Here is a 14,233-nt window from a genome sequence, read left to right on the forward strand (position 1 = left end):
AAAAAAAAAAAAAAAATATATATATATATATATATATATTTGAATTTTTCCTTTATTTTTTCTTTCTCTTTTTTCAATTGTTTAAGAAGCTAAATTTCCATAAAACTCTAGAGTATTGCTTCCCTATAATACCATTTAACATATTCCTCTAGCTTGTATATATCCTGAATATTCAGGATTGTTTGGTTAGGATAAAACTACTTTATAGCTGGTGTACTCTCAGTAGGAAGTGTGTGATGTCTGTTTTTTTTGTTTTTGTGCTGCTAACATCCACTGAATGCTGTCAGTCCTTGTGTCAGTGTCTCTGCAGTCATTTTTGATGTTTGTGACTTGTTATCCAATAGATTATGGAAACCATGTTGCCTATTAATAATAGCTTGTTTGTGACTTTATACCTAAGAATTATTTTGGCTGTATATAATATTATTAGTTTATATTTTTTCCCTCCACTAGCTTAAATATGTTATTTTATTGTTTTTGGAATAAAGCATTGCTATAAAAAGTTGGATGCCAGTCCAACTTTTTTTTTCCTTATAAATGATTTTCTTTAAAAAAATTTTTTTTTAAATGTGATTTCATTAAAAATCAGTAGTTTTAGGTCAGATATTGTGGCTCATGCCTGTAATCCAATCACTTTGAGAGACCGAGGTAGGAGGATCACTTGAGGCCAGAAATTTGAGACCAGCCTGGGCAGCATTGCAAGATCTTATCTCTACAAAAAATAAAAAAACTAGTCAGACATGATGGCATGTGTCTGTAGTCCCAGCTACTTGGGATGTTGAAGCAGAAGGGTCACCGGAGCCCAGGAGGGTTGAGGCTTTAGTGAACTAGAAGTGCGTATCACTGCACCCCCCAGCCCAGGTAACAGAGTGAGACCCTGACTCAAAAAAAACAGTTTTACTAGAATGTATTTTGATGGTGTTCTTTGTTGATTTTTCCAAGTACACAGTGTGCATTTTCAATTTTGTAGTTTCAGATTTTTTTTCCATTTTAGCAAAATTTTCTTGAATTATAATTTTTAGTATTAGGTTTGTCTGATTGCTTTGGTTTACTTCTTTAAGGGCCCTTGTTATGCTAGCTCTCTTTTTCTATTCTACTTTGACACTATCTCAGATCTTTTTCTTATTTCAACTTTTAAAATTAATCTCATTATTTTTTAAGAGACAATGTTCCGGTGTGTTTTGCAATCTGGAGTGTAGTGGCTGTTCCAAGTACAATCATGGCAATATACAACCTCAAATTCTTGTAGCTGAGATTACAGATGTGCAACACTGTACCTGGTTAAATTTTTTTTTTTTTTTGAGTTGGAATCTCACTCTGTCGCCCAGGCTGGAGTGCAGTGGCGTGCTTACAACCACCACAGCCTTGACCTGCTGGGCTTAGGTGATCCCTCCACCTCAGCCTTCCAAATAGCTGGAACTACAGGTATGCACTACCATACCTGGCTAATTTTTTGATTTATTATAGAAACAAGATCTCACCAAGTTGCCCAGGCTGGTCTTGAACCCCTTGAATCCTCTCACCTCGGTCTCCCTAAGTGCTCGGATTATAGACTTCAGTCACTATGCCTGGCCAGATTTTTTTTTTTTTTTGAGTTGGAGTCTCACTCTGTCACTCAGACTGGAGTGCAGTGGCCACTCCCAGCCTGCTGGGCTCTGGCAATCCTTCCGCCTCAGCCTTCCAAGTAGCTGGAACTACAGGCGTGTGCTACCATGCCCAGCTAATATTTGATTTATTGTAGAGATGAGGTCTTACCAAGTTGCCCAGGCGGGTCTTGAACCTGCAGCCTCAGGCAGTCCACTCACCTCAGCCTCCCAAAGCGCTGGGATTATAGGCTGAGCCACCAAGCCCGGCCAGATTTTTAATTTTAGTTGTACAGATGGTGTTGCTATTTTGCCCAAAGTGGTCTCAATCTTCCAGGGTCTCACCCACTTTTGACTTCAAAGGATCCTCCTGAATTGTCCTTTCTAAAGGCTGAGATTATAGATGGGAGTCATGGTTCCAGGTCAATATTTCTCATTAAAAATATATGTGTGGCCGGGCTCAGTGGCTCAGCCTGTAATCCCAGCACTTTGGGAGACCAAGGTGAGTGGATTGCCTCAGCCCGTGGGTTCGAGACCCACCCGGGCAACTTGATGATACCTCATCTCTACAATAAATCAAAAATTAGCTGGGTGTGGTAAGTGCACACCTGTAGTTCTGGCTACTTAGAAGGCTGAGGTGTAAGGACCGCATGAGCTCAGCAGGTCGAGGCTGTGGTGGCCAGGAGTGTGCCACTACACTCTAGTCTGGGCAACAGAGTGAGACTCCAACTCAAAAAAAAAAAAAAATAGAGAGCCGGGCTCGGTGGCTCAGCCTGTAATCCCGCGACTTTGGGAGGCTGAGATGAGTGGATTGCCTGAGCCTGCGGGTTCGAGACTCGCCTGGGCAGTGAGACCTCATCTCTACAATAATTCAAAAAATCAGCCGGGCATGGTAGCGCATGCCTGTAATTCCGGCTACTTGGAAGGCTGAGGTGGAAGGATCGCCGGAGCCCAGCAGGTCGAGACTGTGATGGCCGGAATCGGCTACTGCACTCCAGTCTGGGTGACAGAGTGAGACTCCAACTCAAAAAAAATGTGTGTGTGTGTGTGTGTGTGTGTGTGTGTGTGTGTGTGTATGTATATATATATACATATATATTTTTAAAAATATATTTTATTTATGTATTTTTATATACATATATATATTCCAGGCTCACGCCCAGGGTTTCAAGACCAGCCTAGGCAACTTGGTGGGACCTCGTCTCTACAATAAATTTTAAAAAATTAGCCACGTGTGGTGGCACATGCCTGTAGTTCCAGCTACTTGGAAGGCTGAGGCTGAAGGATCACCTGAGTCCAACAGGTTGAGGCTATGGCGGCCATGAGCATGCTACCATACTCCAGCCTGGGTGATAGAGTGAGACTTCAACTAAAATATATGTGTGTGTGTGTGTGTACATGCGTGTGTGTGTATTATATGCACACACACACATGCACACACACATATATGTATTTGTTTTTTAGAGACAGGGTATTGCTCTGTTCCCCAGGCTGGAATTGGAGTATAGTGACATGATTACAGCTTACTGTAGCCTTGAACTTCCGGGCTCAAATGGTCCTTGTGCCTCAGCCTCCCGAGTAGCTGGGACTACAGGCACATGCCACTGTGCTAGCTAATTCTGCTACTTATTCTTTTATTTTTCCTAATTACTTTCGTGGGATTTGACTGTGATCTTCTGTTCATTTTTAGATGAAATTAATCTTTCTGAACTTTAGATGTGAAGGCACTGGGTAGAATTGTTTTCTAGTTTCACAGCTCTAGAGCTGCTACTTCTGTCATTTTTGCTAGTATTTAAAAATATAGTCTGTAAGTGATATCTCAGTAAAGCTGTTTAAAAAAAAAAATCTCCCACTTCCAGAGTTCCAGCTGTGTGCTTCCTCACTTGTTTCTTGATCTTCTCTTTTCTTTGATCCTATTATTCTTGGCATCCTTAGTTTAGATTCTAGGCCCAGCAGTTTCTCTTCAGTATGGGCCTTTGACCTGGAAAAGGGCATTGGCTGTTAGTTTTGAAAGTTTTTATCGGTCTCAACCAGCTCCAGTCCCTGCAGACCTTTCTTCTGGCTCCTCATAATCACTCTTGAATGTATAAAAACCCTCCCAGTGTCAGTTGCTATTCTCAACAGTGTGTTTGAGAATATGCTTTCCAGGGAGCTTTTTATTGTGCTTTCCAGGGAGCACCTGTTCCTAGGACTTTCAAATTCTCCCACATAGGTACAGGTTTTGTCCTTACCTGCTCATGTTTTGGAAATCATGAGACTACTTTGTCATTTATTTGTCATATATATTGTCTGTGGACATTCAGTTTTGTTTTCTTAATTGCTGTGCGTTTTTATGTTGGAAATGGAGATTCAAAGACTACACCGTCACCATTGTCCCCAGTGTCACTTTAATTGTGTAGCATTAGTTTGATGTTTAAAATGTCCAGTATAGGTCACTTGTACCTGTAATCCCAGTGCTTTGGGAGGCTGAAGTGGGAAGATTGCTTTGGGCCAGGAGTTTGAGACCAACTGCAATACATACATAAATACATAAAAAATGAATTGTAAACATTCTCACACAGACAAATGCATACATGCATGCACACACAAATGCACACAATCTCTTCGAAAACAATTTATTCAAAAGTTGGAGGCTTGGAAACCATCAATGTCGTGAATATAGTTTGTTCTTCTTAGGACTAATTATGAAGTAAAATAAAATCTGTGTTGCTCTGAATTTTTTTCAAGTGATTTTGAAAAATTCATTTTGAGACTGGGCGTGGTGGCTTACACCTGTAATCTGAGCACTTTGGGAGGCTTAGGCAGGAGAATTGCTTGAGGCCGGGAGTTTGAGACCAGTCTGGGCAACATAACAAAAACTCTATCTTTATAAAAAATAAAAATAATAAAGAAAAATTCACTGTGAAAAACTGTATAACTTATTTAAAGTATATGTGCTTATAACTTTAAAAAATATTTTCTTTGTTGAAATATTTCTCTTAACTTGATAACCACATAGGTTTGTTTTCTGTGATAACCACATAGGTTTGTTTTCTTCTTTAGCTAAGATTTCCCAGTTTCTACTGAGATCTTTTTATATTCTTGTCTGTACTTTAAATATTGGCATTTCTCACAGTTCTGATTCTCACTCCATATATTCTTTCTGAGGGAAAAAAGTATGATTGATAGTACAGATTTTGGAGTCAGATTGGGGTTTAAATCCCAGCTGTATAATTTATTAGCTTATTTTTGTACTTGTGTTTCCTCTTTGTAAGAACTGATATGAAAAATTAATTTTTTTAGCCTGGCATGGTAGCGTGTGCCTGTAGTTCCAGCTACTTGGAAGGCTGAGGCGGAAGGATCGCTGGAGCCCAGTAGGTCAAGGCTGCGGTGGCTGGGAGCGGCCACTGCACTCCAGTCTGGGCGACAGAGTGAGACTCCAACTCAAAAAAAAAAGAAACAGAAAAATTACTTTTTGTTCCCTTAAGATTTATTTTTTTTTATTTTTGACTTGGAATCTCACTCTCACTCAGGCTGGATTGCAGTGACATGCTCATGGCCACCGTAGTCTTAACCTGCTGAGCTCAGACGATTCTTCCGCCTCAGCCTTCCAAGTACCTGGAACTACAGGCACGTGCAACCATGCCTGGCTAATTTTTTGATTTATCGTAGAGATGAGGTCTCGCCAAGTTACCCAGGCTAGTCTCGAACCCATGGGCTCAGGCAGTCCTCTCACCTCGGCCTCCCAAAGTGAGCTACAGTGCCTAGCCTCCCTTAAGATTTAAATGAAATCATTTATTTAAAGTATTTAGCACGGTGGTGTTCTTGAAGCAAACAGTCAGTAAGTGTAGGAATATGGAAGTATAACTTTATGTATATATTTACATCTAATTACTCCTATGGCTCCAGTCACTATATAAATAAAGATAATGCCCAAATCTTTTTCCTACTTTAGTGCCTCCAGAATAATGAGCCTGTGTTTATCCTGCTGGCCACAGACATACCAACCCATTATGTTCCTAAAACCAAATTCATTCCTTTCTATACTCCTGTTGCCCACTTTGTCTTCAACACTCCCTAATATTGAATAACACATCTGCCCATAGCCCAAACCACAAATTTATATATTACCTTCTACTTTTTTTCCTCATCGTTGGCCATCCAGTTAAGTACAGAGTAATTTTGGACTCTATCTACTATGACTTAAATTTATGTATGTACGTATGTATGTATGTGTGTGTGTATGTCGGAGTGTTATTCTGTTACCCAGGCTGGAGTGCAGTGGCATGCTCACAGCCACTGCAATCTGGACCTGCTCGGCTCAGATAAGCCTTCCAAGTAACTGGAACTACAGTCACGTGTCACCACACCTAGCTCGTTTTTTGTTTTATTGTAGAGATGAGGTCTCCCTAAGTCGCCCGGGCTTGTCTCAAACATGTGGGCTCAGGCAGTCTTCTCACCTCAGCCTCCCAAAGTGCTGGGATTATAGGTCTGAGCCACCACGCCCTGCCTTCCTGTGGCTTTAAATGACCCATTTATTTCTGTCTCCTGTTGCAGAAACTCAGTATCTGGGAATCATGAATAATATGTTTCTTTCCCTTTTTTTGAATTGGGGGTCTCACTCTGTCACCCAGGCTGTAGTGCAGTGACACAGTCACAGTTCACAGTAGCCTCAACCTCCTAGGCTCAGGCGATCTTTCTGCCTTCACCTCCTAAGTAACTGGGACTACAGGAACATACCATCACACCCAGCTAATTTTTTTATTTTTATTTTTTTTTAGAGATGAAGTCTTGCTATGTTACCCAGGCTTGTCTTAAACTCCAGGGCTCCAGCAGTCCTACCTTGGCCTTTCAGTGTGCTGAGATTATAGGCGTGAGCTGTCACACCTGGCCTGTCCTTTATACCTGATTTCCCCTCCCTTTACCAGGTCCTCTCAATTTCATAAACTAATACTTATTGAATTCATTTATAACCTGGCCCCTAGTTAACCTTTTCAACCTCATACCATACTTTGTTGTCATTTTTTTGTACTCTGTCCATACATGCCGTGCTTTCTCACCACAGGGCTCTGGAATTTGTAGCCTACCTTTCCTAGCAACTCCTACTCATGCTTCAGATCTCAGTTCAAAGCATCACTTTAGGAAATCCTTTCTTGTCCCAAACTAGGTCAGATTGTTCCCTTATAAAGGCTCATTGCCTCTTAGACCCATGTATCATCCATTACACTTGTTGGCTAAATTTAGTTGCACACATAATTATTTCACTAACATCCGTTACCCCATAAAGGGTATAAAGATCATAAAGACAGAGGCGTTCTTATTTTTGTTCGCCATTTTATCCTTAGTGCCCCATATGTTGTAGGTCACTAATATTTGTTGAATAAATAGGTGGTCATTGCCACTACCTTAGTGAGGCCACTGATATCTCTCTTTTTTTTTTAATAAAATTTTTAAAGTTTATTTTAAAAATACAATTAAAACACATTTAAATAAAACTATATTAATAAATAGGGCAGGTGTGGTGGCTGTAATTCTAGCACTTTGAGAGGCCAAGATGGGAGGATTGTTTCAGCTCAGGAGTCTGAGACTAGCCTAGGCAGTATAGCCAAATTTGTCTCTACAAAAAATTTAAAAAATTAGCCAGCATAGTGGCAAGCACCTGTAGTCCAAGCAACTGGAGGCTGAGGCAGGAGAATCACTTGACCCTGGGAGTTGGAGGCTGTGGTGAGCTGTGATCATGCCACTGCACTACAGCCTGGGAAACAGAATGAGATCCTGACTCAAAAAATAAAAATACAAAATTTTTAGATAATAAACAATATTAAAATAGAAAATAAGTTATTTAAAAAATTTAAGCCAGGTCCTTTGGTAGGTGGAGGTGAGAGAATTGCTTGAGCCCAGGGGTTCAAAACCAGCCTGGATCGCCACTGATATCTTTTCTGAGTTTCTCTAACAGCCTGCTAACTGGGTCTACCATCTTTTGATTTGCCTTTTTCTAGTGTGTTACATATACATTGTAGCCAGAATATTCCTTGTACAATGTAAATATATTCATGATACTTTCCCTTGCAGTCATTCAATTATTCCACATTGTCCTCAGGATAAAAAGTTCATGTCATTTTCCAAACTCATCTCTCACTACTTCCCCCTTTTCACTTTATGTTTCAGCAGTGCTCAAATACTTGTAATTTCCCAGACACACTATTTATGTATGATATTTACTCTACTGGGAACTCCTAGCCTCCTGCTCCTTTTACCTAATGGCTAGCTCACTATTATGTCAGATGTCAGCTTTATTGCTGCCTGTCTTCAAACAAAATTGAGTTAGATTGTCCTCTTTTTTTTTTTTTTTTTTTGCATTGGAGTTTCACACTCTTTCTCAGGCTGGAATGCAGTACCATGATCAGGGCAGGGCTTATTGCAGCCTCCGCATCCTGGGCTCAGGTGATCCTTCCACCACACCCTGCTAATTTTTGAATTTGTTTAGAGATGAGGGCTCACTGTTGCCTTGGCTGGTCTCAAACTCCTAGGCTCAAGCAGTCCTCTTGTCTTGGCCTCCCAAAGTGCTGATACTATAGACGTGAGCCACTATGCTTGACCTAGCTTGTCCTCTTTAGTATTCCTGTAGCACCTTGCATTTATACCTATGCTAGCACTTATCATACTGTATAGAAGATGCCTGTCTGCTTGTCTTCCTTAGGACCATTTCTTTATTAATGTTCCAGAACCTGGTATAATCCCAGGCACATAGCAGATGCCCAGTTTATTCATTCATGTATGCACTAAGCTTAGATACTAAGGCTTAGATACTGTTGGGGTTAAATCACTGTTATGAATGTTTTGTTTTGTTTTGTTTTGTTTTGAGTTGGAGTCTCACTCTGTCACCCAGACTGGAGTGCAGTGGCATGCTCCTGGCCACCGCAGCCTCGACCTGCTGGGCTTTCGTGATCCTTCTGCCTCAGCCTTCCAAGTAGCTGGAACTACAGGCGCGTGCTACCACACCCGGCTCATTTACAACTTTTTTTTTAATAATGCACTTTGGTGATAATAAAGTTTGCTCATAATTTTTTATCAGAAAATTAACTTTTGGATATGTATCCTACTGAAATATACATAATACTGAGGCATCCAGAAATATAAATACAAAGTTATTATTCATGACAGCATTGTTTCTTAAGGTGACAATTTGGATACAACCTAAATGTTCATCAGTAGGATATTGCTTATGTTCCTGCATCCATATGGAGAAACTGCATACAGTCTTAAAAAATTAAGTAGATGAGCCGGGCTTGGTGGCTCAGCCTGTAATCCCACGCCTTTGGGAGGCTGAGGTGAGTGGATTGCCTGAGCCAGCGGGTTCAAGACCCACCTGGACAACTTGGCGCAACCTCATCTCTACAATAAATCAAAAATTACCTGGGCGTGGTAGCACGTGCCTGTAGTTCCAGCTACTTGGAAGGTTGAAGTGGAAGGATCGTCGGAGCCCAGCAGGTCAAGGCTGCGGTGGCCAGGAGAGTGCTACTGCACTCCAGTCTGGGCAACAGAGTGAGACTCCAACTAAAAAAAAAATTAAGTAGATGTGTACCTATAGATGTGGTGGGTAAGTGGCTTAGATATACTAAATTTATAAAGTAGGCCGGGTGTGGTGGCTCACTCCTGTAATCCCAGCATTTTGGGAGGCCGAGATGAGAGGATTGCCCGTGCCCATGGATTTGAGACCAGCCTGGGCAACTTGGTGTGACCTCATCTCTACAATAAATCACGAAAAATTAGCCGGTGTGGTGGTGCATGCCTGTAGTTCCAGTTACTTGGAAGACTGAGGCAGAAGAATCACCTGAGCCCAGCAGTTTCACTCTAGGCTGGGCGACAGTGTGACTCTGACTCAAAAAAATAAATAAGTCGGGCTTGGTGGCTCAGCCTATAATCCCGTGCCTTTGGGAGACTGAGGTGAGTGGATTGCCTGAGCCCACAGGTTCGAGACCCGCCTGGGCAGCGAGACCTCATCTCTACAATAAATCAAAAAATCAGCCGGGCATGGTAGCGCATGCCTGTAATTCCAGCTACTTGGAAGGCTGGGGCGGAAGGATCACCAGAGCCCAGCAGGTCAAGGCTGTAGTGGCCAGGAGCAGCCACTGCACTCCAGTCTGGGCGATAGAGTGAGACTCCAACTCAAAAAATAAATAAATAAATAAAGTAGGTTACAAAACGGTGCCTATATAATATCCCATTTTTATAAATACTATATATTAATATATGTCGTTAGTGTGAGAGAATGTGTGTATCTGAAAAAAAAAACAACTTGTAGTTCCATCTGTTCGGGAGGATGAGGTATAAAGATCTCCTGAGCCCAAGATGTCATGGCTATAGTGAGCTATGAGCATACCATGGCACTTCAGCTTGTGCAAGAGTGAGATTGCCTACTCAAACAAGCAAAAAATCGGACAGAATATCCGCCAAACTGTTAGCAGTGAATTATTTTCAAGAGGCTGATATTAAGGAAGCTTTTATGTTTTATGTCAAATATTCTCTATAATGTTTGATTAAAAAAAAAAACACAAGCCGGGCTCGGTGGCTCAGCCTGTAATCCTGCGCCTTTGGGAGGCTGAGATGAATGAATTGCCTGAGCCCACGGGTTCGAGACCCACCTGGACAACTTGTCGAGACCTCATCTCTACAATAAATAAAAAAAAAATTAGCTGGGCGTGGTAGCGCACTCCTGTAGTTCCAGCTACTAGGAAGGCTGAGGCAGAAGGATCGTCGGAGTCCAGCAGGTCGAGGCTGCGGTGGCCAAAAGCGGCCACTGCACTCCAGTCTGGGTGACAGAGTGAGACTTCAACTCAAAAAACAAACAAACAAAGAAACAAACGAAAAACAGTAAACATACATTGTTGTAAGATCAGGGAACAAGATTTAAAAACGACACAAAAGGAGCACAAGCTAGATGGTGTCAGGATGTTATTAGTTGCAAGTATGAGCTGTATACTTAATTTTTTCTCTCTTTTTCAAATAGAATGCCCAGTGTTTACATGGGGACATTGCACAGTCACAAAGAGAAATTACATTGAAAGGCTTCAGAGAAGGTAGTTTTAAAGTTTTGGTGGCAACAAATGTGGCTGCCCGTGGTTTGGACATTCCTGAGGTTGACTTGGTGATTCAAAGTTCTCCTCCTCAGGTAGGAAACGGGATTTGAGTTGATGAAAATAAAAGCAGTTTTTTAAATTTCCATTTTACATATAGGGTATTGCTTGGGATGTGTGAAATATGTCATCTGTTCTTGCTCTTAGCCATTTTTTGTTAGTATGATAAATTGATGGGAATCTGATACCTTTGTAAATGACTGACTTTATTATTTGGATTTGAAGCATGGAGCAGCAAAATCATGCAAAGGAATTATAAATAGTTTCTGTATATAGCCCTGGGATGAGGTGGATTAAAAGATTTTAAATTATATCCCTGGCCATTGCTTTGTTAAGCTCTGCTGTCCCCATGTGTCTCTGAGCTATGGCTGCTGTGTTTTCTTAACTTTGGCCCCCTCCACAACCTTAGGGAGGTGAATTAATCAATCTCTCTCTATGTCTGTCTCTCTCTCTCTCTCTCTCTCTCTCTCTATTTCTGTATAATTTACTTTCTAAATCAGCTTTGCTTGAAAACTTTGCTGGCTGCTCTGAAATTCATTTTAGAAGCAGGCCAAAGAATTCATGGGTTTTGCACTGCACCTTCACAAGGCAACAATATCTGTCTCTCTAAAAAATATATATAAAGCCAAGCTGTAATTCAACCATTTTGGGCATATGTTCTCAGGACCTATTGGTATGGTGCCACGGGATAGAGTCACTCAAATTTGGCTCAAAAGAAATATTCTTAATATTAAAAAAAATGATATCCCCTTTACTCCAAAATTCATGCATATGAATTGACAAGAGCAACAGGATTGAAATAAAAATTGTATTATTATTATTAGCATGATTATTTGGATGCTGGAATGCCTGCAACTTGACAGATTTTTAAGAAGTATTACTTCTTATATTTTTAGGATGTTGAGTCCTACATACATCGCTCTGGACGCACAGGTAGAGCTGGCCGAACCGGGATTTGTATATGTTTTTATCAACCAAGAGAAAGAGGTCAACTAAGATATGTGGAACAGAAAGCAGTAAGTAGAGTTAAATTAATCTAGGCTTATTATCTAAATGGTGCCTTAGAGAGAGCTCTTTTTATATTTGTTCTCACAAATAGGTCTTTATAACTTTTCTCAGTCTAAGCTGCATTTGGATGTGAAGCATGTGGAGATCCAAATTTATATTAGCTGCAAGACTTTGTTTTAATACAGCTTTTATTGTGAAGACAGAAGAGCGGACCTCCTCATTTTTTTTCTTGAATTTCTCTCTTGATAACTAAAGTCAGAAATGCATTATAATTTCAGTGTCTCTTAGGCCAGCATTGTAAATGAGTGACTGTAATATTGTCTTTGTGTAATAGTTAAGATTATATTGAGTAAAGGTACAGTAGTCAGTTTCTATAAGAAATTGTACATTTTCTATGGTCTGGTTTTTTGTGGTATTTCACATTTTTCCTGTTTTTATTTTATTTTATATTTATTTTATTTTATTATATTTTTGAGTTGGAGTCTCACTCTTGTCCCCCAGACTGGAGTGCAGTGACACATTCATGGCCACTGCAACCTTGACCTGCTGGGCTCAGGCGATCCTTCTGCTTCAGCCTTCCAAGTAGCTGGAAGTATAGACGCACGCCACCACGTTTGGCTAGTTTTTGTGATTTATTGTAGAGACGAGGTCTCAGCAAGTTGCCCAGACTGTTCTCAAACCTCTGGGCTAAGGCAGTCTTCTCCTCGGCCTCCCAAAGTGCTGGGATTACAGGCTGAGCCACCACACCTGGCCATATTTTATTTTACTTAAGAAATTTAAAAAAATTTTTTTTGGAGAGATAGGGTCTTGCTCTTTTACCCAGGCTGGTGTGCAGTGGCATGATCACAGCTAACTGCAACCTTGAACTCCTGGGGTGAAGTGATCCTCCTGTCTCAGCCTCCCAAGTAGCCAGGATTTACAGGCATGCGCCACCATGTCCAGCTAATTTTTCAAAATTTTTCTGTAGAGGCAGTCTGACTGTGTTGCCCAGGCTGAACTTGAATTCCTGGCCTCAAGTGCTTCTCCTGCTGAGTGCTGTCATTACAGGCATGAGCCACCATGCCTAGCCCTATTTTTATTATTGGGTTTTACATTCTGTTTTATATGCTTTGTAAAATGGAGATAGGGTAACAAAAAAAAACATAATAGATTTATACTTTTTTTTTCTTTGAATAAGATTTGTTTTGTAAGTGAAATTTCATGATTTAACACGGGGCAATTCAAAAAATTTTTCTCTTTCTAATATATGTAATTGATTATTTATTAGAAAGAACATCTTTTAATCTGCTAGGGCTTGGAAATCTTTAAGACCAAGAAGTGGAAATTCTACAAGCTTGATTAATTTAGGAATTAATTGTAAAGACTTCCATTTTTCTTTAATGTAATTCTTTCATTTTCAGGGAATTACTTTTAAACGTGTAGGTGTTCCTTCTACAATGGATTTAGTTAAATCTAAAAGCATGGATGCAATCAGGTATGCTTTCTGACCTTGCTGAATAATTTTTTCTTTTGAATTAGGCTATTCATCTTTAAGCTCTCCTAGTTCAAATATCAGAAAATTTTAATCACCTGTTTTACCAGCAGACATTTAGTTATATTAAAATATGAAAATGTTACTCTTTCTTTTCCCGTTCATTCTCTTATCTTTCATTTTCTTCCCCCTGTGTTTTGACCAAGAAAATTTACTGTTTTTAAACCATAGGTCTCTGGCTTCTGTTTCTTATGCTGCTGTTGATTTTTTCCGACCATCAGCTCAGAGACTAATAGAAGAGAAAGGGGCAGTGGATGCATTGGCTGCAGCATTAGCCCACATTTCTGGTGCATCAAGCTTTGAACCACGATCTCTGATCACCTCTGATAAGGTATAAATCTTGGAGAAAAATGTGTGTAGTTAGGAAAAGGTTAAAATTGAACTATACTAGATATTGTACAGTATATTTCCAAATATTGTGCCCGACATCCCTAAATATTTCAACATGCATCCTTTAAAAATAAAAATATTCTTAGCCAGATGCAGTGGCTCAGCCTGTAATCCCAGCACTTTGGGAGACAGAGGCGAGAGGATTGCCTGAGCCCAGGGGTTCAAGAACAGCCTGGGCAACATGGTGCGACAAGAAATCAAAAAATTAACTGGACGTGGTGGCGCATGCCTGTAGTTCCGGCTAGTTGGAAGGCTGTGGCAGAAAGATTGCCTGAGCCCAGCAGGTTGAAGCTGCAATGGCCATGAGTGAGCCACGGCACTCAAGCCTAGGCAACAAAGTGAGACTGTGACTCAAAACAAACAAACAAAAGAAAACCATATATATATATAATATCTCATCCATATTCAGATTTTCCTCATTATCTGAAAATTATCTGTCTGTATCTGGAGAGAAATAGATAAAATTCTCACTTTGCACAAAACATTGTTAACTGAAACTTATATACCAGAGCATGGTTTTTTTTTGGGTTTTTTTTGAGTTGGAATCTCACTCTGTCGCCCAGACTGGAGTGCAGTGGCCGCTCCCGGCCACCGCAGCCTCGACC

At 40.5% G+C, this 14,233-nt stretch overlaps 1 protein-coding gene across 3 annotated transcripts in view; it reads left to right on the forward strand.

Moving 5' to 3' along the window:
- DDX50 (DExD-box helicase 50) overlaps positions 1–14,233 on the forward strand; it is a 49,068-nt gene that overhangs the window by 25,160 nt on the left and 9,675 nt on the right. For all 3 annotated transcript variants that reach the window (XM_008073089.1, XM_008073090.1, XM_008073091.2), the window contains 4 exons: positions 10,573–10,734; positions 11,596–11,715; positions 13,108–13,181; positions 13,410–13,569. In XM_008073089.1, the coding sequence (XP_008071280.1) occupies positions 10,573–10,734; positions 11,596–11,715; positions 13,108–13,181; positions 13,410–13,569 (516 nt within the window). The remainder of the gene's footprint in view (positions 1–10,572; positions 10,735–11,595; positions 11,716–13,107; positions 13,182–13,409; positions 13,570–14,233) is intronic.

Source organism: Carlito syrichta, unplaced genomic scaffold, assembly GCF_000164805.1.
Source record: "Carlito syrichta isolate Samal-C Ts95f unplaced genomic scaffold, Tarsius_syrichta-2.0.1 Scaffold315646, whole genome shotgun sequence".
In the NCBI taxonomy this organism is placed as follows: Eukaryota; Metazoa; Chordata; class Mammalia; order Primates; family Tarsiidae; genus Carlito; species Carlito syrichta.